The sequence below is a fragment of the Polypterus senegalus genome, chromosome 4 (assembly GCF_016835505.1).
Source record: "Polypterus senegalus isolate Bchr_013 chromosome 4, ASM1683550v1, whole genome shotgun sequence".
NCBI lineage: Eukaryota > Metazoa > Chordata > Cladistia > Polypteriformes > Polypteridae > Polypterus > Polypterus senegalus.
Window position 1 is genome coordinate 124774475 of NC_053157.1, and position 23452 is coordinate 124797926.

At 37.2% G+C, this 23452-nt stretch overlaps 1 protein-coding gene across 1 annotated transcript in view; it reads left to right on the forward strand.

The window, feature by feature from the left end:
* The window catches only part of tbc1d19 (TBC1 domain family, member 19), a 203743-nt gene that overhangs the window by 135934 nt on the left and 44357 nt on the right, over nt 1-23452 (forward strand). Inside the window, exon 13 of the mRNA XM_039751260.1 lies at nt 369-431. Coding sequence (XP_039607194.1) covers nt 369-431 — 63 coding nt within the window. The remainder of the gene's footprint in view (nt 1-368; nt 432-23452) is intronic.

Below are 23452 nucleotides of genomic sequence, written 5' to 3' on the forward strand. Positions count from 1 at the left end.
ATACTCATTTTGGTTGGCACAGTAGTACATTGGGTGTGGTGGTGCCTCATACATCCAACATGCTAGGCTTGAATCTCAAACCCATTTGCTGTCCAAGTACTGTTTGCACATTTTCCTGTGTCTACATGGGCTTTGCTGTGAGCACTCTGGTTGTGTTCAATCATCCCTAAAGACATGCAGGTTTGGTTAATTTGTGATTACAAGTGTTGGTGTGGGTCTGTCCTAGGCTAGTACTTGCTTGGCGCTTAATGCTGTTGAATTGGAATGAACGGATTTGAGACACAATACATGTATGTAGTGTATAATAGATTTCAAAGATGACACAAAATATGTTATTTTAATTTTTACCTTTTGTTATTTTGTTCCAGGATGTGAAGCTGACAGCCAGCAATGATGATTATTATTTTGTTTTTGAAGACTTCTTATATCAGGTCAGTGGATAAGTTTGAGCTCAGTATTTTCTTTTTTTTTTTTCTTTTAAAATTTTATTAATTTTATTGCAATCATTCCATACAAATCAATCAATTTTTACAGAAAGTAGGATTGAGAGCAAATTGACCCTCACCCCTGAGAGAGAGCGTAAGGCCAACAGAGTAAAACTTAAGGCTTATAAACATACCTAAATTGCTAAGTTTGATAAGCCAATAGAGATGAATGGAGAAGAAAAAGAAATACAGAAATAATTACTTCCTCTGTGCTTTAAGAGCTTATTCTAAAATATTACTGATTAGATCCTGCCATGTTTTGAAAAAAAATCTGTACAGATCCTCTAACTGAGTATTAGTAAATAGTATAAAACATCGGTTTCCCACTGACTTAAAAGAGGAGAGTTAGGATTCTTCCAGTTTAGCAAAATAAGTCTGCGTAACCAAAAGTGTTGTGAATGCAATCACAGTTTGTTTGTCCTTCTCCACTTTAAGCCCATCTGGAAGAACCCCAAAAACAGCTGTTAATGGGTTAGGAAGGATTGTGACACCAAGGCTGTCTGAAAGGTAATTAAAAGTTTTGGTCCAGAATGACGTTAATTTGGTGCAGGCCCAAACGTGTGACCTAGTGAGGCTGGGACTTGATTGCAGCGTTCGCAGGTTGGATCATGCCCTGGAAACATTTTGGAGAGTTTTAGCGAGACAGATGTGCTCGATATATAATTTTGAGTTGAATAATTGTATGCTTTGCGCATATGGAGCTCGAGTGAATTATCTGCATTGCTATTTTCCACTCCTTTCTGATATATTAATTGAGAGATCTTTTCCCCAGTGTCCTCTTGAATCTTTGAAAGGGAGGGACTGTAAAATAATTTTATATATTGCAGAGATGGTGTCTTGAAATTGAGCAATAATTTTTCCAGCGTGGACGAGGGTGCAAGATGAAGAAAATCAGGCAGGTTCTGTTTAACAAAGTTCCTAATTTGAAGATAGTGAAAGAAATGTGTAGCTGGAATGTTAAATTTGGAATGTAATTGTTCATAGGATGCAAAGACGTTGTCTATATAAAGATCTCTAAGCAAGTTAATCCCAAATTTTTTCCAGATATTAAAACTGCATATGTTTGTGAAGGTTGAAAGAGGTGGTTCTCTTGCAGAGGTGCCACAGATTAAAGCTTCTCCATCTTAAAATGCTTTCTACATTGGTTCCATATTCTGAGTGTGTGAAGCACAATTGGGTTATTAGTATACTGCCGATAACTTGCATTTATTGGGGCACAGAGCAGGAATATAAAGAAGTACTGCAGGATTTTACTTCTATTGCGACCAGCCTGTGTATGTTCTTCTATTTGTGTCCAGGTTTTATAGCTTGTATATTTGCTGCCCAGTAATAAAACTGGAAGTTAGGTAGAGCCATGCCACCTTCTGCCTTTTGTCTTTGTAGGGTCGCTCTTTGATCGTGGATGTTTTGAGTTCCAAATAAATGAGGTTATTGTTGAATCTAATTGCTTAAAAATGATTTATTGATGTATATTGGAATGTTTTGAAATAAAAAAGGAGCTTAGGAAGAATATTCATCTTAACAGTGTTAATTCTTCCAGCTAGAGTGAGATGAAGGGTTGACCATCTACGCAAGTCCTGCTTAATTTTTCCATGCAGACGGCAAAATTTTGTTGATAAAGAGCTTTATGTTTACTTGTGATGTTTACCCTAGGTATTTAAACTGTTCTGCAATGATAAAAGGTAGGGTGTCTAATCTAATATTATATGCTTGAGAATTCACTGGAAAGAGTACACTTTTATTCAGATTAATTCTGAGACCAGAGATCTTTTGAAATTCTGTGAGTGCTGTTAAGACTGCAGGCACAGAATTTTGTGGGTCTGATATATACAGTACCATATCATCTGCATATAGAGAAATTTTCTGTTCCAGTCCTCTCTGATAATCCCCTTTATCTGATCAGTATTTTGACAATGTATTGCCAGTGGTTCAATGGCGATTGCAAACAGCAGTGGTGACAAGGGGCATCCTTGTCTAGTGCCACGTTCTAGTTTAAAGTAGTCTGAACAAATGTTGTTGATACAAACTGAAGCTTCTGGATTGGTATACAGTAATTTGATCCATGCACAAATGTTCGGGCCAAACCCAAATTTCTCCAATGTAGTAAAAAGGTATTTCCATTCAATCATGTCAAATGCTTTTTCTGCATCCAATGATAATAATATTTCTGGGGTGTTTGATTTAGTTGGTGAGTATATTACATTAAACAGGCGTCGAAGATTTGAAGATAAGTGTCGACCCTTGATAAATCCAGTTTGATCTTGTGATATTATCGAAGGGAGCACTTTCTCCATCCTTCTAGCTATGATTTTTGAGAGTATTTTAACGTCATTATTCAGAAGTGAAATTGGTCTGTATGATGCACATTGTAATAAGTCCTTATTTTGTTTTGGAAAAACGTGATTAATGCTTGGCGAAAAGTTTGAGGAAGAGTTTGTCTCTGGCTTCTGTAAATGTTGTTAATAGGAGGGGAGCTAGCTGAGAGGAGAATTTCTTATAAAATTCTGCAGGGTAGCCATCAGGGCCTGCTGCTTTCCCGCCTTGAAGTGACTTTATAGCATCTAGTAATTCTGATAATGCCAGAGGTTTATCGAGTTCCTCCACACTAAAAGTGTCTATTTGTGGTATCTGTAATGTATCCAGAAATGCATTAGATTGTGTATTTGCTTCTTTAAACTCAGTATAATAGGATTTATAGTAGTCTCTAAATGTGTGCATTATATTTTGTGTCGATGATTTTGTCTCCATTCGTGTTGGTGATTACAGGAATTGTGTTGCGGACTTCTTGCTTGTAAATTTGTTGAGCTAAAAGCTTATTAGCTTTCTCTCCATGTTCATAGTAATGATGTCTGGATTTATAAATTAGTTGTTCAGTTTCTTTAGTTGTCAAGAGGTTTAGTTCTGAATGCAGAGCCTGCCTTTTCCTATGTAGAGCCTCGCTTGGAAGCCTGGCATGTTCTTCATCTATTCTAGTAATTTCACTTTTTAGCTCTGCTACTTTCTTGGTTTCTAATTTATTTCTGTGGGAAAGATATGAGATAATCTGTCCTCTTAAGAAGGCCTTAAGAGTTTCCCAGAGTATTCCTGCAGAAATCTCTGAGGATGTATTTGTCTCTAGGAAGAATTTGATTTGTTTGGATATAAATTCTGTACAATTCTCGTCTGCTAATAGAAGCGGGTTGAGATGCCATCTGCGAGGTGAGTGTGTGAGGCATAATGACTTTAGCTCCAAGATCAGAAGGGCATGATAAGAAATAACAATAGCATCGTATTTGCAAGATTTACTCATAGGCAAGAAATTATTATCTATAAAGAAATAATCAGTTATTGAGTAGCAATGATTTACTGGTGAGTAGAAAGAATATGTTCTTGAGTTTGGGTTTAAAAACCTCCAGGGGTCTGATAAGTTGTGATCAGTTATAAACTTTGTAATTATCTTTGCAGTGTTAGATGTCATCCCCTGTGATAGAAGTCCTATCTAAGAGTGGATTTAAAACACAATTAAAGTCCCCAGCCATTATAATTTTATGAGTGTTCAGATTGGGAATGGATGCAAATAAATTTTGTATAAATTCCTTATCATCAACATTAGGTGCATAAACATTTATCAAAATCATTTTACAGTTAGATAAGTCTCCCATGACCATCACATATCTCCCTTCAGGATCCAATACTACATCTGATGCTACAAATGAGACTGTTCTATGTATGAGAATTCCCACACCTCTAGTTTTCTTTGTAAAACTAGAATGGAACATTTGGCCAGTCCAGTCCTTTTGCAGCCGAACTGATCCTTGCTTAGTAAGTAGGTCTCCTGTAAAAATACTATTCTAGCATTTAAACCTGTAAGGTGAGAGAGATTTTTCTTTCTCTTTAATTCGTGATTCAGGCCTTTAACATTCCATCTCAAAAGTTAACTGTCCCATCATGGAGACATTGATTCAGAATTTTTGATGTCATTTTATAGTCTTAACTGGAAGTGAGACAGCTTTAACTTCCTGTTTCCCCAAGAGTTATTGCCATGCAGCCTATTGTTACGTTGGTAGTTATAATTATAAAGATTAAAAGGATAGATTAGATATAGATATAGCCTGCTCTCTTTCTCCCCCCTCCCCACGTAAGGCTGGACCCCACTTCGCACAGTCCCGGTCCTCTGACACACCCAGAGACAGAGCACGTCCAAAGCAAAACAAGCCCCCATGCTGCGGCGTTTTTGGATTAAAAAATATCTATTGCCAATATAGTCTAAATACTATATGCCTAAAATATAATCATTAACAAACCATGAACTTAAAATATATATATAAAATCTTCAGCAATCTTAATGTATTAAGATAATAAACCCGGGGAATGATGTTAGAAAGTGGTCCAGAATAAGCATAGTAAGCATAGTCTTAATGTAATAATAACAGTAACAATAACAATAAACCAGGGGTATGATGTTAAACAGTCTCCTTTAGGGTAGAGAAAAAACAAATAAAAATAATGTTTATAACTGTAATTAAAACAAGCATCCCAGTAATAAAGAGGATATATAATGAATCTTAACAAATAGATCAGACAGAAGGTTATTTATCCTTGCCATGTCATGACAGGCTACGACTCAGTATTGTATTTCAGGATAGTGACGGGATCAGCTTTTTTAATTCCTTTTCTGCTTCTTCCTTGCTGGCGAAGACATAAAATTGACCGTGCAATTCCACTTTCAGTTTGGCAGGATACAAGAGGCTGTGTTTGACGTTGGCTTGCCGTAACCGCTGTTTAATGTTGTAGAAGGCTGCGCGTTTAGTAGCTGTTGCTTGAGAGAAATCAGGGAAGATACGAATGTGGTTATTTTCATATATAATCTCTTGCTTGTGTCTGAAGAGTGCCATCACTTCTAGCTTAAATAATAATCTCTCAAAGCAAATAATTAAAGATCTAGGTCTAACGGTATTTGATCCGCGTACGCGATAAGCCGCTGCTATCTCAGAATCTGCTTTAAAGTCCTCTCCAATTATTTTAGAAAATAGTTCAGCTGTGAATTTCACTGGGTTTGGACATTCTTGATTCTCAGGTAGACCTTCAATTCTAATATTATTCCTTCTGCTTCCATCTTCCAAAGCAGCAAGTCTGTCTCTGAGTTTTTTGCATTCAGAGCTAGCAGTTGTTGCTTTTTCTCCAGCACTGGCAGCTTGATTTTCGGCTGATTCAATCCGAGTCATGACTGTCTCCTTGTCATCCTCCAGTTAATGGCCTCCAGCATGTGTGCTCAGTTTAGACGAGGTTTCCTGAATGTGCTCTTCAATTTTACCCACCATATCTTTAAAGACTGCCTCAAAGCGAATACATATGCGTTCCTCCAAGTCTTTATTATCCTGCTGCTGCATCTGTTGCAGCTCCTGTTGCAGCTTCTGTCGCAGCTTCTCATTTGCTTTTTCCCTTGCCTTCTCATTTGCCTTCTCGCTTTTCTTTATATCTTTCTTTATGTCTTGCTTGAGCTCTGCTTCAGCTTGCTTGAGCTCAGCGATCATCACCTTCAGTTCAGACAGATCATTTCTGCTTTCGTGCACCGTAAGTGAGGCTGTGGGCTCTATTGCAGCCGGTGTTCCCGGCTCGCTTGAAGTAGTTGACAACGCGGACTGCAAGGCCTTTTCCAGTTTCAGTATTTTCTTACCTCTGTTTTTTAAAAACTTCTGTGGAAATTTACTGTTTTAAACTTTATGATAAAGTAATACTGTACCCATAACCGATTCTGTTGAGTGAAACTTGAAATCAATCCCTCTCCTCAGTCTGCTTCTCCCTTTCCGATAAGGCAGTATCAATTACAGCTGAATGACACTCTTGCAAAACCAGTAACACTTTAAGGCACCATGATCAGTGTTTGAAATGGCTAGAACTTAATTTTGCCAACATTGATGGACAAACCTGCACACCAATTATCAAACAAAAAGTCCAGCCTATATGAACCCAAGAATAAAATGGTGAAATATCTCTTTTCTTCAGTGTATTTACATGTGCTTTAATAACCGAGTGTGACAATGTGGGTTCTTCTCCATGACTCCCTCTTCCCTTTAAGGAGCCTCTCGAAAACTGGATGAGCTGGACAATGAGGACACCAACGAAGCAAGGTGCAAAAAGGTGCAAGAGTGCTTTTATTAAAAACAACTCCAAACAGATTTCAAATAAGTAGTGCAGTGTTTCAATATGTCAAATAAATAAATAATCCATTAAAAGAGTGAAGAATGTGGAGGTTTAAAAATCCAATAAATAAATATTTTAAAAACAGTTAAAACAATGACTGTAAGCAGTCCTTTAAAAACAAAACCTGGTGCCTCTTTTACTGGCGGCTCCCCTGCTTCTCCCATCCAGGCTATGCACCAGGGGAGTTGCCCTACCTGCAGCTGACCTTCTCCACATCCTCTGGCTCCGTACGGCATAACAACCTGGACTGAGACTTGGGTTCCACCAACGGCCAGGACACTCATGCTGGGATTCAGATCCCAAATCGGACTCCTGTTGCCTTCTCCTGCCTTATAATCAACCACCTTCCAGTCACTCCTACTCCTCTCAACTGCTCAGCAGGAGCGATCCAATCAAACTGCCCCCGGGGTGTCGGCCAAACACCCCGCTAGGGCTCACTTTTCCCAGCTGCCTGTTCTTTTAGTGAGCCTGCTCTCGCTCGCTTGCTCCACCGACTCCTTTGCTTCCTGCCTCCCATTTTTCCTCCTTTAACCTCCGTTCTCTCTTTCCGATCTTTTTTTTTCTCTCTCCACACTCGCACTTCTCCTATTTATTATGGGACGTGGCAGCTCTCGGCATTAGCTATGGATACGGATGATTCCCCATCTATGCACTTAAGCGAGGAAATGCCCGCATCACGTAGCGTCCAAGAACCACTGAGGCCACACTACCACACACCCTCTATAAGCCGTGGCGATTATTTATTTAAAAACTGGCCTTTTCATCTGAGCTGTGGACCCGCTATACCACTCCCAGTTATTAACAGCAACCTGATTTCTAAAATGCCGTTTAAACCTTTCTTCTGCTTAGGGAAATATGGTTAATAAATGTATTTTTCTCGAGCGAGTAACCCGGTTGTTTGACCATGTAAACCCTTAACCGTGTTACATTTGAGGATTTTATAGTCTGCACATGCCCGTTGCACTTTGTTCATTGGTACACGTGTGAGCATCACACCTGCTTTCAGCAGCCATAACTAGACGCATCCACAAGATACTGTAAATTTCCTGAGGCAAATGTGTAGGTGGGTGCATCATCTTCTTCTCCAATAACTGAACACTACATGTTTTTATTGAAGTAAAACTAACTGCGATATTGTTAACTCAGAAGCACCGAGCATAAGGCAAGGAGCAAATGTACTGAAGTAAACAAATTTATGAAACACAAGCAGATTATAACAGGTTTCATGCTAATTTTCAGATTCAGGCCGGCTGATGATGACATTTAACTCTTTTTTGCACAGTTTAATGTTGTTGAAAGAAAATAGAGAACTCCAGCAGTGTACATGCCCATGTAAATGTGGATTTTTAACAAACCATGTTTATGTCTTAACAGGGTTTTTAACCTTTTCCTGTATTTTGTGGGCATATAAATTAATTGCATTATAACCCAGTGTCATCACTATCTGATTTGATTTAGCAAACCTTCTGCTCCCTAGAGTGTGACCAAGAGAAAAACTCAAGTGACTCTTTATTGCAAATCTAGGGCCAGACCTATAGTATACAGATCAAACTGGAATTGAATGTGGGTGCTGCATTAGGTCAAGTCCAACAAGGAACTCAAGCAGGAACATTTGTATATAAAAGCAGAATGTTTATTTTGCTGTTAACTAATCAGCTCTCAGCAGACATACACATAAGCTAGGATTTACACAAATATGTTCTCATTCATTTATTCTCAATGTTTATGTTTTACCATGAAGAAGAGGAAGTGTTTAGTCTTTTAGCTGAACCTAATCTGTATGAGTCAAAATACACTGATGAGGAGCTGCAACAGACTCGATACGAGAGAAAAGGCAGATGTGTAGAGACAAAAAGAAAACATTCTGCCTGGAGCAATGGCAGGGCATTGGACTACAGGTGAATAGTGGTGCACATGCGGAACATGTAAAAGACTCTCCTATTACTGTAGAGCGTGGGAAGAGCTGGCAAACATAGACCTGTCCAGCAAGGCTGCAATTTGTGCTGTAGATAGGCATAATTTTCCAGCCCTGACCAAAAATGGAGTTCTAGAGATGTTTTTCTATTTTTTCTAAATTAAACTAGAAGTGATCAAAAATAGAGTAACCAAATAACCATCATTTGTTAAAGCAGGTTTATTGATTTTGTTAGCTACTCCAGCATATTGCTTAAAGCTCTAAGTGATAGTGTGTAGTGTACACGTACTGTCAACATTTTGACTTTTCTTCAAATCTAAACATAATAGTAAGGGGTTGTAATGGAAACTATACACACTACTACTTTTCCTTCTATCTTTGCATCCTGGATGTTTATATTTTAAAACCTTATCAACTGAAAGAAATGCCATTCTAAACAACTACAGAAAAATGCTTTCATTTGTCATATTTAGCTCCAGTGCTCCTATTTTGAACCTTTAGTGTCTATCACAGTGGCTGCTGTTTTCATGTAAGCTCCATCAATGACAGTTGCTGAAAATGAAGCAAACACATGAGTATTCTTCCCTTGGGAACGATAGTGGCAAGAATCTTTGGTAAAAATGAATTGTTTGAAAAATAATCTTTATGGCTTCTGTTACACCATTGTTGTAGTGCCTCATGGACTACCATTGTAAGTTCTTAGGCGTGGTAATACAGTGGGTTATTTTTAATTGCTTATTTAATGGTTTTAGTACAGTCTGTTGGCTGACTCGTGATAAGGCAAGATGTGCACATGAGCAGGAGTGCTAGTTTATTAGATAATCACTGATTGAGTGGCATAGTAATTGGCAGGGTTTCTTGCCTGTAATTTGCCTGGGTAAAGGGAAAGAAGGTTAGGGATAAGTCTTGGTTAGAAAAATGAGAAAGACAGGATCATGCTCATTTATGGGAGAAGAAACTGGATAAGAGGATGGGATGGGCAACTTCGATATGCTAACAGTCTATAGAGAGGAACTCCAAGGGCTATATGGTGGTTCCGTGAGAGGGCTAGCCTTTACATGTGAATAGATGTCAAGCAGGTTTGAGAGGAGTGGGGATGGAGTGTACTGGAACATGTGGAAGGAGCAAGATGCAGCTGTATCCATGAATGGAAAGGCACCCTTGGAATTGCAGAAGCCATCAGAAGTTTGGGTCAACATGGGATTCAACAGGGATTTGTGTCTTTACGAGAATAAAGGGAGGGAACCAGGGCCGTTTGAAGGAATTTGGGGGCCCCAATCAAAATGGACATGGAGGCCCCCCGCATGCACGCACGCACGCGCGCATGCAAAGGAACCACAGCATAGCCATACATATTTCTGCTAGCCTACCTGCTGCAAAATTGCACCATTTGTACAAGACAAGTAGAGCTATTTTATGTGTGTAATTTATCATTTACCACTGTCTTGTTTTTTCTTATCCTCCTCTTCCTTTCTCTTCTTTCTTTTTTGGCTTCCTGAAGCATAATTCCGCTTCATGACTGCCAAGGAAGTTTTGTATTTTGCTGGCAGCAGAGATCGCGTGGTTGGCTGGCTGCTGTCAGCGAGGGGGATCCCGATAACAGTGTCATTGCACTTTACTGCATTCACTATCAATGGGGCGCTCACACAGTTTGTCGCTGCATTTTATTCTTAACCAGTCGTTGTCTTGGGGCCCCAGGCCAGCTCGGGGCCCCAAGCAATTGCTTGGTTTGCCTGCCTTGTCGCGACGGGCCTGGAGGGAACAGAATAGGGTTACCACTCCACAGGTTGGATGACTTTAAAGAATTATTTAGTTTTATTGGCCTTGTTTATTGCATACTCAAAGACACTGTTTATTTTATGGCATGATTTTATGGAATTATTTATTGTCTTATTTATTGGAGATTTGAATTGCACTGTTTGCACAATTGCCTGTGTAAACGTGGATTTTTAAGAAACCACATTTCTGCTTTAAAAGGGTTATTAACCTGAGCCCTTTAGTATCTGTACTAAGAAAAGTCTGCTATTCTAATCACTAAAGAGTCTCACTTTTCTGCTCACTTGCTCTGGTCCATCCTCAGTCATGACAATTAATATCCCAGGTTTAGGAAGGAGTATGCCGGCTGTGAGCAACCTCAGCATCACACTGAGAGAGTGTTGTTTTTATTATTTTTTAAAATTTATAAATAATGCTTCACTTAATTGTGCACATTTCTGGGGCGACAAAATTGTTAAGATTCAAAAATGTAAAACATGTTTAATTGATGCATATTTTATTTTTTTTAAATAATAAGAAACTGAAAATGGATACATGGAAGAAACTGATGAACAGTGTTTTTGTTCATCAGTTTCATATTCAGTTAATGATAAGGTTTTAATTTCAAGCTATAGGTTGATAGCTGACAGCAACATTTTAAAATTAATTTTCTGTAGATTTGCTACTATTTACCACAATGAGCTATATTTGGGAAATATTAAAGAGTGCTGTAATAAAGTTGTCAGGATCAGCTCCTCTTTAAGATTATTGCGGAACATGTATGACAATTTTCTAATTTTTTTTTTCATTAAAATTATTTTCTTTTTTTTGATATTTCTTTGTATTCTTTATGATGATGCCCTTTGTTAACGTCGTACAGGCCGCTAAGGATGCCTTCCTGTCGTGGCACTGCATATGTGTCAGTTGGTGATGTGATAGATGCCATTTTATTTAAGGGCAGGTGGTTGCAGATGTTTCTGATATGAGCTTTAAATGAAAGTGAAGGAAAGACTGACTCTTGTTTAAGAAGTAAAACTTATGCCCTTACTCATACCCCATGAATTTCAGCTTCCTAAATTATGCTTTTCTAGCTATTATTTTTGTTTTGTATTTAAGAATTTTTCTAATAGATCAACCCGTGCTTGTTTTTGGTTTCTGTTTCTGGTTTAAGGAATCAATAAACGAGATTTAGGAAAATACACAAATATGAAGTTTTTTTGTTCAAAGTGAAAGGATAATTTAAGATATGGGCTTCATATACACACTCTTTCAAAAACTGTTTGCCATTAAAATTAATTATTAAATATCTGCCATCCATTCTTAACCTTTATCATGTAGGCTGCACAGAAAATGAAAATGGATAAAATATATATGGCAGTGGTTCCCAAAATTTTCATAATTTTATTTCCATTTTCAATTCATTGTAATAGGATGCAACATCTGGCGGACCTGTTGCAAGCCAGTAACTCACTTAGTAATACCTGTTTCTGGAAGTCTATACAAATGGTTACTAGAAAGTGCTCTACAATAATTAAGTTTCTCGATTGTTTATACTAGTTTCTCGAATTTTCTCGGTACTTTGTGTTTGTATATAAATAGCTATTAGTTTTGCAGTCTTAGTGTTGAATTAGTTTTCGGAGATTGTATCAACTGTATATTCTTGTGAATAAGTCAAGTGAAATTTTTGAAGTACAGGTATTTCTTCTTATATGTATTTTTAAAAATACCGTTTTACTGTTTTTACCAAACAGTAATAAGCGTTGTGAAAGTGAAAATAAGGAGGGTGCACCGTCAACCAGATTGTGAAGAAGCGCAACTATCAAACATATGATGACAGTTATTTGGACTTTGGTTTTACGTTGATAGAAGTCAATGGTGAAAGTGTGTACTGTGTATGAAAGTTTTGGCACCAGAGTGCATGCTACCAAGTAAGTTGAAACACCTTTTAGAAACCAATTATCTGAGCATGGTTAGTAAATCTCGTGACTACTTTACCAGAAAGTTAAAAGAGTTAAATCAACAAAAAGGTAGTTTTTATAAGCAGGCGTCAATACCAAGCAATGCATTGCTAGCATCTTACAAAGTGGAACATAGAATTGTGCTGACCTCTCATTCATGCTGGCTGGCAGGCTGGCTCATCCTCTTTCTTTCGCCCCTCAATGCCACACTTTCTGTCTCCAAGCCATTTTCTTTTCCTTTTCATCTGTTTTTTTTCTGTCCCCTTCAGTGCCGGCCCATTCTTGTATATGGCTCTGTGGGCGCCGAGTCTCAATTGCATTCAATTACATTTCTCATAAAAACGTGTTTTGTTTATTTTTACTTAATACTTTAATTAAAAAAAATTATTGGCTATTTTAGAATTTGATGGGGGGCTGTTGTGCGCCTTGGGAAAACCTTGATTCACCAAGGGCGCCGAGAACTGAAAAAGTTTGGGAACCATTGGTATATGGAATAAAAAAATAAATTTATATTTAGTTTTCATTTTAATTGTTATTTACTGTTTTACTGTTATGATGATGTCACCATTTCCATTTTATGACATCATGATGGAGACTGTAAGAAAGAGAGACAAAGCAGAGAAAGGTTTGGGTATCCACCCCATATATTGTGACAACAGCTAATCAAATATAAGTAGCACCAGAGTAGTTTCTGGTACTGAGTCCAAAATGGGACTGACTAGAAAGTAGAGGTGGTTGAACTTTATAGGCAGTGGGAAGGAAGGGGCGGGTCCATAAGAGAGTTGGCTGAAGTGAGCTCAGTAAGAGGGCATTGTTTGGAAAGGGATGCAGGAGCTGGATGTCCTTTAGCTGGGGTTTTCTTCTGGTGATCTGTAGAAGAGGGAGAAGCGACATTAGTGCACTTCATCAACCCCTGACTCCGCGTCTTACCCTCAGTTTAACTCTTAGACTGCCTCCCATGCGCACATGTGTGACACTATATATAAGAATTCTACTCAGTCTGTAGTAGTGTCTGAATTTTGTTAAATAATATAGGAAAGAGTTTTGAGAAAGCATTCCAATTCTATGGTTAACAATCTACTTTTATAATAACTACACTTTTCTCTGTTTAGGGAATATATCCTGTACCACTTGGAAAATTAGGCCAATAGTATATTTTCTATTGCAAAGACATCCTTGTTGGTCACAAAAGTAAAGTGTTACCTTATATATTATGCATGTTTAAAAAGGTATATTAGATAGAGAAATATTCATTTTAATTCAGTTGGGGTTGATTATGACATGAGCGTGTTAATAATATAGGTACTGTATATAAGTGAAATTGGGAATTAATGAACATTTTAAATTATGGAAAGATATGCTAATGAAAAGAATGTATGTTTTATCTAGTTTTTTTTTTTTAACTAAAGCTACACTTTGTGCACAAACACTTTCTCCATCCGTCAATGTCACAGAGAGTAGTACATAGGCTACAGCAGCAGCAAGAAAGGAAACATCTTTGGACAGGACAAAAGACCATTATGTAAAAGATTCACTCACACATCCAAGCTCACTGACGCAGGGTGAATTTAGAGATGCTGATCAGCCTAGCATTCATATCATTGGGATGTGAAAGAAAAAAATATTCTTTTCTAATTTTTAGGTTAATATGACTAATAAATGATGAAGGTTTACGGTTTAGATAAACATACAAAGAACTGAAAATGGAGGAAATCATGAAAATCCATGGAAAAGCTGTTTTTGAGAAAACAAACAAATGTGCATTTAATCTCTTTTTCAAACAAAAATGTATCATTCCTGAACCTGTTCCAACAACGGGTTAATTTCGTAAGGAGCACTTACTCCAGTCAATAAGGGACATTAATTAACTATTAATGGTAAAATTCAAAGCACTGAACATGTTCATTTCTGACTTTTGTTTTCCTCTGTTTCATTTTCTTTTTATACTGACAAGTGATGTAAGTAAGTCAAATTTATTAACCAGAAACTGGCTATTAGTGGCTTAGAACAATAGAGTTTCTTGAGTAATTAGTACTTAAGTGCATGTTGGTATTGGCTCCAGCTTCTCTTTGACCTTGCTCTGGGTGGGCAAGTTTAGAAAATAGATGGATTGATGGTTATCTCCAATATGCAGAGTTTGAAAATTCTTCTTAAGTCCATTGCATTTTGTATTTACTGTAAATTGCACAAGTGAATGTAGTCATGTGCCAAATGGTCATGTTCCAGCTTGACGCCTGCATTGTGCCGAGTGCTGCTGTGTAGACTCTAAACGTATCTACTAGGCTTCACCTCAACTTTGAAATGGATTTAGAGAATTTTAAAAAATAATGGATCAACGGAGGAATAATTAAAGGGATAATTGTTGCACTGCATTACCTCTTTGTTTACGGTGAAATGAAATACATGGAAGAAAGCAAGTTAAAAAATAGCTCTACTTATGACATATACCAGAACTAACAATTTTATAAATGTTTAAGGTGGTTGATAAGTATGGTCTTGCACCTCTGAGATATTTTAAACTCTTATCTAACATTAAATGTAAAGTTAGACTAAACAATTACCTTTTCCCTATGATAAACTGCATTCCTTTACAGCTTTGTCCTTATTGTACATCACCTTTCAAAAAGTGTTAAATGCCCCTTAAGAAAAAGAAGGTTAGCTGAAGAAAATATATTTGTAAACGTCTGCACAGAAGTAATCCCAATAGTTATACACCCACGTGTTGTGCATTTAAAAAAGATATAAAACAAATGCATGTCATTGACAAACTAAACAATTTCATCTTTTTGAAATCCTACAGTAATTATTCACTTTAGGGTTATGAAAAAAGCACTAGCCTGAAACCTGTCATTGTACAGGATTTTAATTTGCTAAATATGTCATGCAAGTTGCCTTGCCAATTTTCAAAGAACCAAAGGTCTCATTAATGCTTACCCTTCATGTTTAACTGTTCAAATTCTGATCTGAAATGTTTGCACGTACTTTTGTTGTGTGTTAATAAACATTTGTCTCTTTATCATATAACCTCCATTACATTTCTAGTGTTTTATAACGTAACTATTTCACTTTTAGTGCATATTTGATTCCTGTCAACTTTATGACATGGCGCTTTCTCCTGTTGGACTTAATCATTTAATTAATCTTTGAAGTAAATGGCAACTGCAGGTTTTGTGCAAAAAACAAGTTTAAATGCATTAAAAAAATCTAATATTTGACATTTATTCAATATTCTAATGATTATAAAATGTCCAGTAGCTAAAACAGGATCATTTTCTTCTACAGAAATATCCATTAAGAGATTACAATGTCAGGGTTTTGTTGTCTTTAGCTTTAATATAGGATGTCTGGTATGACAGGATAAGAAAAGATTAAGTATATTAAATGTGTTTTCCCTTGCTGTGTACCAGAACTAAATGGGTATATCTGTGCTCCTAGAGAGTTACTCATGCGATAGTAAAGTTCCAACTTTAAATCAATAGACATAATCGCAACTGTTAAAAAATAAATCATATGTAATGATTGCCTACAGAGTAATCTCTCTCTTAGGTAATCCCTGCACATTTTATGCACATTTGACAATAATAATGCTAGTAAGTACCATCTGGATTTCATAGCTAATTAATAACTTAAGCACTCTTAAACCATAAAGCTTATACACTTACCTAAAGGATTATTAGGAACACCTGTTCAATTTCTCATTAATGCAATTATCTAATCAACCAATCACATGGCAGTTGCTTCAATGCATTTAGGGGTGTGGTCCTGGTCAAGACAATAGTCAGACAGGTTTCCTATGGCTGGTCTGTAGAGATAACAGGAGAAGGTTTAGTGCACCCTGGCATCCCCTGGACTGGTGTGGAATTACCTTCGCTTGGTCCATACAACGTCCTTCTACTCGCAGGTGCGTGACAGCAGGAATGCTGTTGTAGGATGTACGTCTGTACAGAAAGACATTTTTTTTTAACACAGATATTTAAGAGATTTTATAAGAAATATTATATAATATCAGAATACCATGATGTACCATAACCAAATCATTGTTATGACCACTGAGATGTAGTTTAGATGGATCTTTGCAGGTATGATGTGTTCACAGGTTGTGATGTACAATACACAATGCTATTATTTAATTGTTCACAGGTTGAGGTATGCTGAACAAGGTCTAACATTTTATTTTTTATTTGATTAATGTCACAGAGTTAAAAGTATTTTATTGATTAAGAAAGAGCAGTCTAGTAGTGTGACATTGTCATTGCGATGAGAAGTTGCAGACCACTAAGGTCAGTACAGTTTCTACAAGGAGCACACTTTAATTTACAAGAGGTTTAAGATATTAGCAACCAAAAATTGAGTAGACGAGCTCAAAGTTGTGAACAAAGTAAGGCAAAACCAAAAACAGTCTCTTAAATAAATTTACAAAGAAACTACTTTTCTCAAACTAGCTAAGGTTCTGTTCTTTGCAACAAAGTTTGGACAATGGTGGAGCATATAGCTTGATCTTAAATTAGATGGCCACCATGCAATTACTTATGCATCACCATGGCCAAGCCACGACCGTTAGCAGCACATAGTACTCAAAACCAAGTCGGTGGAATGATAATATCATCATTGATCAATGACAAAAAAAATGAACAAAAGCGATATTATAAATACGAGAACATTAAGGTTTCAATTTAACATAAGGAAAGAATGAGTCCAGCTTATGTCCGGATTTCTTTTAGCTCTATGCGATCCTTGGACTGAGTAATTTTTCTATACAGAAAGATATAGAGAGTTCAATTTTTAGAAGAGGAAGGATAAATATAAACATTTAATGGAATACCATAAAATGAAGGAGAAGCACAGTCATTTCAAAATATGACAAAACAATCTCTTAAAAGCATCGCTCTAAAATAGAAATCCAGTAAAAATCTGTGACTCATTGGAAATTCACTGACACAACTAACCTTAAGATAAAATATATTCCGCAAATACCATTAGACACATCACCTTGCCCTTAGTAGCAGAGGTTGTAGTGGTAGTAGTAGTAATAGCAGCAGTGGTAGTAGCCTTATTGCCATGTGTACAAAGTACAGTGAAATTCTTACTTGAATGTCCAACAACATGCAACATAACTGGTGTTGGGGGTAACTTGCATTACTTAGTCAAATTACTTCATAAAGTAAAGAATAACCTAACACGATAGATAGATAGATAGATAGATAGATAGATAGATAGATAGATAGATAGATAGATAGATAGATAGATAGATAGATAGATAGATAGATAGATAGATACTTTATTAATCCCAAGGGGAAATTCACAAATACTTATTTTATTGAAGTAAAAATACCTGTGTTACAAAAAAACCTGCATTACAGTGGAAGCTTATTCCCGCAACTCCAAAATATAAAAAAATTGCTGAATTATTTCAAGGAAAGATTTTTTTTTTCACAAAAACATTGCTGCTTGTCAGTGCGATATCATTCATACATGTGTTCCGGACAATGAGGCCTGCAGAAGGCGAACCACCACCCAGACACGACACAGACAGACACAGGACACAAGTCCAGCACAGTCTAACAACACAAGCACAAATCAACACAGTGCTATTCTTCTTTTCTTTTTCTTTTTCTCCTCCACTCCTCCCAGCAGGCTTCGTCTTCCTCCTCCCAACTCTGGCCCTCTGTGTATTGGCTGCTGAGTCCGAGGCACCACTGCAACCCAGGGGGGCTGCCACCTAGCACTCTGGGGGAGATAATGTTCTGGACACGCTTGCTCCCCCTGTCCTTCCAGCGTGGCCAGCTGCATGCTACAACATTTAAGGACAGCTATTAAGGGAGAGGTTAAACGTGTGTGTAGCGTGCAAACGTAGTACACTGGTCATTTGCATGGCTCAATTACATAACCATTCTGAGAAGCTGTATGCAACATTAACAGAAACCTATAAATAACTGTCTATTTAGTTTTGATCCAGATATTTACTATTGATATTGACAAGTACAGTGTGATCAGGTGGCACAGCAGCCAGTATTCATACCACAAATCTTTTGGAGCTTGCCTTGTGGATGGAAAAAGGGGATGGATGTTAATTACTTCACAGCACATGAAGAACTAAATGTAGTTGTAAAACACAAGAAAATTATTAAATGTGACTATGTTTCTGCTCAGCTTCATGAAGGTTCATATATGGGCTTAGAATTTAATAACAAATGCTGGGCAGTGAAATGTGCAGTTTTTCATATAAGGTATAAAGTTACTCCGGGGGAGTAAATGCTAACATCATTTTTTTTTTTTTTTTAACTATTTAATTTAATATTGTTTCTTTGTATATCATATGTGTTTTCGGACATTTCAGTATGGATAGGAATCCTTCTGAAAACAACATGAAACCACCAATGTGGATGGAGATCATTTTTGTTTAAAAACTCTGTTTTTAAATAAAATCTCAATAGTGTGGACATAGCCTTAGAATCACTGTTTGGTGCAATACCCACGATATTGATGCCATTGTACCAATTTGTTGGTCAATCACAATCTCCTCTTCATTCACTCATGAACAACACCCCAGTGTACTTAAACTTTTTGACTTGAGGTAGCTGCTTTATTTCACCTGCAAAGAGCAAACCACTCTTTTCTTGGAAATGACTCATTTGAAAACCAGTGGCATGACGTCTTATTTGAATCTGCTCACACAACGTTCTCAATAACAAATTTGTTTTCTATTTTGTTCAGTCTTCTAATTAAATACAGGACCTACTCTGTGTTATTTAGTCCCTAAGGTACAGATTGAGTCTGATTCCGTCTGATTCCAACTGCTAATACAGCTAGAATATACAGTTGTAAGGATGTACAGTACATGGAATTCAAAGGAATATTTTAATTAAGAATATTAATCTGTGATTAAGTTGTATTAAAAACTGACAGACACAGCAGGCTGCTAAAACTCTTGCTTAGTATTAGCGGAGAAACTGAAACTGGAACTTAATTATACATATACTTGGGTGAAAGGTTTTAAGGGACTTAATGGCCTAGTCTGGTTGTGGTTATCATTTGAAGATCAGCAAATAGGATGCAGCCAGCATTTAATATTAGACCCAGGTGCAGCTTAATGCTAAAAATTGGCATGACAACAAAACGAACAGTCAAGTTGAATGCTTTTTGTTAATTTTAGACTATAGATGTGTTATTTACTTCAAGGGCAAAAGATGGGGCTTATCCAGACTGCACACAAAGTAAAATAATTATAATTTTAGCATAAATATTTCACATAGCATTCTTTTCCAATTCAGAGCACTATACATATTATTGAAAAGTAGCTATAATAAAACCCAAAGTTACATTCAGTGAAAATGAAAAATAGTTGTACTAAAACACAAAAGTGCTGTATAACACAGACCCAGAGGTGACTATATACAGTAGATACAAATACATTGTAAAAGTTTTCTCCATCACTGGGTGCTCTGGCCCTTTAAGTCTTATATTAAGTCTAGGATGAACCCAATCCTAGTTTGCTTGATTTGAAGGGAAACACTTTTTTGACCTGAAAGTAATTCTGAGTGGTCTAGAGGTGCCCCTGGAAAATGCTATCAGGCTGAGGTTTAAATGGCTGTACTGATAATAAGATCAGAGCTTGGAGTCTTAGAGGTTCTGTTTGGTAAGAGTTTGAAGGGTGGGAGGATAGAAGGCCAAGGTGGTAAGAGCAGGTATGAAAAGTATTTTGATTGAGGGTGTGCGGTGATACATATTTGGAAATTTCTGTAGGCACGTGTTCTGATTAGTTGTAGTACTGAACTGTCTAGGAAACCTAGTAGTGCTTTTAGGATTCTATATTCTTACTACCTAGTGTGTGTCCTTTTTCTTTACAATAAAAGCACCCGGTCTCATCTTCTCTAAGTCTTTTCCTGATCCTTGATTGGGTTCAAGGCAATGGACAGTGCCATCTATAGGTCATTATATATATTGTCTGTTTGTATATGTATATATATATACAGTTGGTGTCTGGTGGGAAGTAAACCTACTGGGGAAGGTAGTGATAAAACACAACGGCATATTAGGGTTTTTCAAGGTAGTCTCCCTGAAGCTGAACATACTTCTCCCACCAGTATTCCAACCTCTGGATGGCCTTATAAAAAAAAATAAAACTTCTTGTGAGTCAGACCACTGTACCATCTCATCAGTGACATCATCTGTGTCACAATGGCAAATATAGGTATTTCTTTATCTCATAAAAAAAACACTGTATATATATATATATATATATATATATATATATATATATATATATATATATATATATATATATAATATATATACAGTGCATCCGAAAGTATTCACAGCACATCACATTTTCCACATTTTGTTATGTTACAGCCTTATTCCAAAATGGATTAAATTAATTATATATATATATATTATATATAATTACACACAACACCCCATAATGACAACGTGAAAAAAGTTTACTTGAGGTTTTTGCAAATTTATTAAAAATAAAAAAACTGAGAAATCACATGTACATAAGTATTCACAGCCTTTGCTCAATACTTTGTCGATGCACCTATGGCAGAAATTACAGCCTCAAGTCTCTTTGAATATGATGCCACAAGTTTGGCACACTTATCTTTGGCCAGTTTTGCCCATTCCTCTCAAGCTCCATCAGACACACACAGAGTTGCCCTGAACCCACTCCTTTGATATCTTGGCTGTGTACTTAGGGTCGTTGTCCTGCTGAAAGATGAACCGTCGCCTCAGTCTGAGGTCAACAGCGCTCTGGAGCAGGTTTTCATCCAGGATGTTTCTGTACATTGCTGCAGTCATCTTTCCCTTTATCCTGACTAGTCTCCCAGTTCCTGCCACTGCAAAACATCCCCACAGCATGATGCTGCCACCACCATGCTTCACTGTAGGGATAGTATTGGCCTGGTGATGAGCGGTGCCTGGTTTCCTCCAAACGTGACACCTGACATTCACACCAAAGAGTTCAATCTTTGTCTCATCAGACCAGAGAATTTTGTTTCTCATGGTCTGAGAGTCCTTCAGGTGCCTTTTGGCAAACACCAGGTGGGCTACCTTGTGCCTTTTACTAAGGAGTGGCTTCCGTCTGGCCACTCTACCATACAGGCCTGATTGGTGGATTGCTGCAGAGATGGTTGTCCTTCTGGAAGGTTCTCCTCTCTCCACAGAGGACCTGTGGAGCTCTGACAGAGTGATCATCGGGTCTTGGTCACCTCCCTGATTAAGGCCCTTCTCCCCCGATCGCTAGCCAGCTCTAGGAAGAGTCCTGGTGGTTTCGAACTTCTTCCACTTACGGATGATGGAGGCCACTGTGCTCATTGGGATCTTTAAAGCAGCAGAAATTTTTCTGTAACCTTCCCCAGATTTGTGCCTCGAGACAATCCTGTCTCAGAGGTCTACAGACAATTCCTTTGACTTCATGCTTGGTTTGTGCTCTGACATGAACTGTCAACTGTGGGACCTTATATAGACAGGTGTGTACCTTTCCAAATCATGTCCAATCAACTGAATTTACCACAGGTGGACTCCAATTAAGCTGCAGAAACATCTCAAGGATGATCAGGGGAAACAGGATGCACCTGAGGTCAATTTTGAGCTTAATGGCAAAGGCCGTGAATACTTATGTACATGTGCTTTCTCAATTTTTTTATTTTTAATAAATTTGCAAAAATCTCAAGTAAACGTTTTTCACGTTGTCATTATGGGGTGTTGTGTGTAGAATTCTGAGGAAAAAAATGAATTTAATCCATTTTGGAATAAGGCTGTAACATAACAAAATGTGGAAAAAGTGACGCGCTGTGAATACTTTCCAGATGCACTGTATATACAGTATATATACATATATATATATATATCTTATATATAAACATCTACTCATGGAAGAGTGTGTGTCTGTCTGTCAATCTGGCCCGGAAGTGTGAGGCTACAGCATGAACCTCAAAGCTGGCAAGGCGGTCCAAAGTTACTGAGTCAGAAGAAGAAAGAAGTGCGAGGCTGCAGCATGAAGCTGAAAGAAAGCAACTCAATCACTAAAGTGAAACCACCAAGGAAGGACAAACTCATTTAGCCGCTAACACAGTGGTTTTCAACCTGTGGGGCGGGCCCCCCTAGGAGGGCATGAAATAACAAAAAGGGGGGCGCGAAGATGTGAAAAAAAGAAAACAAGAATCAAACATATGAAAAAAAACATCTGTTAAAACCAAAACAAATTAACTTAAACTATATTCTGATACTAGAATAATAAATATAGAGTTAGATAAATGTCAATTAAAGTTAAGTAGATATAATAAAATAAACATCTACATTTCAAAAAAATGTTGGGGGCAGCGCGATTAAAACTGCTATGAAAACTTGGGTCGCAAATACTTAAAGGTTGAGAAACGCTGAGCTAATACACAAGTAAGGCAAGCACATCAGCAAAATGAAACCTCCAAGGAGAGAGAAACTAACTTCTGCATTTCAATTGTTTTTCTGACAATTTCAATAGTTTCTAGGAGCCCAGGCTTTTTATTTATATGTATATGTATATAAATACACACACACATGCACGCACGCACACACACACATATATATACACATACACAGGCAAAGAAATACACTGGATGGTATGACTGCATAGCCACTTGACAGACACACACACACACCTGAGACATGGCTAAAAATATAGAAACCTTTCTCATTAAAACAAAAAGTCATTTTTCTCTGAGCTAAGTTTAAATTCACAAAAGTATATACAGTAGTATTTGCAATTCTTAATTTAACATTTAATAGAAGTGAAATTTAGCTTTTGATTTATGACCGTAAATATTATTTTATATAATAAAACAAATGAAAATTGCATGGATGAAAATATAGGTTACCCTTAACGTAATAATTTGCTGTACAGTCTTTTGAGACAGTAACTGGAATCAAGCAAGCACTTTCCATACCTCTGAAAGAGATTTCTACACTGCCCAACTGGTATGTATGCCCATTCTTTTTGACCAAATTGCTCCAGTTTTTGTTTGAAATGGCTACCTTCTCCCAACTGCACGTTTCAGCTGTTTCCACAGATATTCAGTGGAAATCAGATTGTATCTAATTGCAGGCCAATTCAGTATAGTTTAATGTTTACTTTTCCTCCATTTTGGGTGTTTTGTGTGAGGTTTAGGGGTCATTAC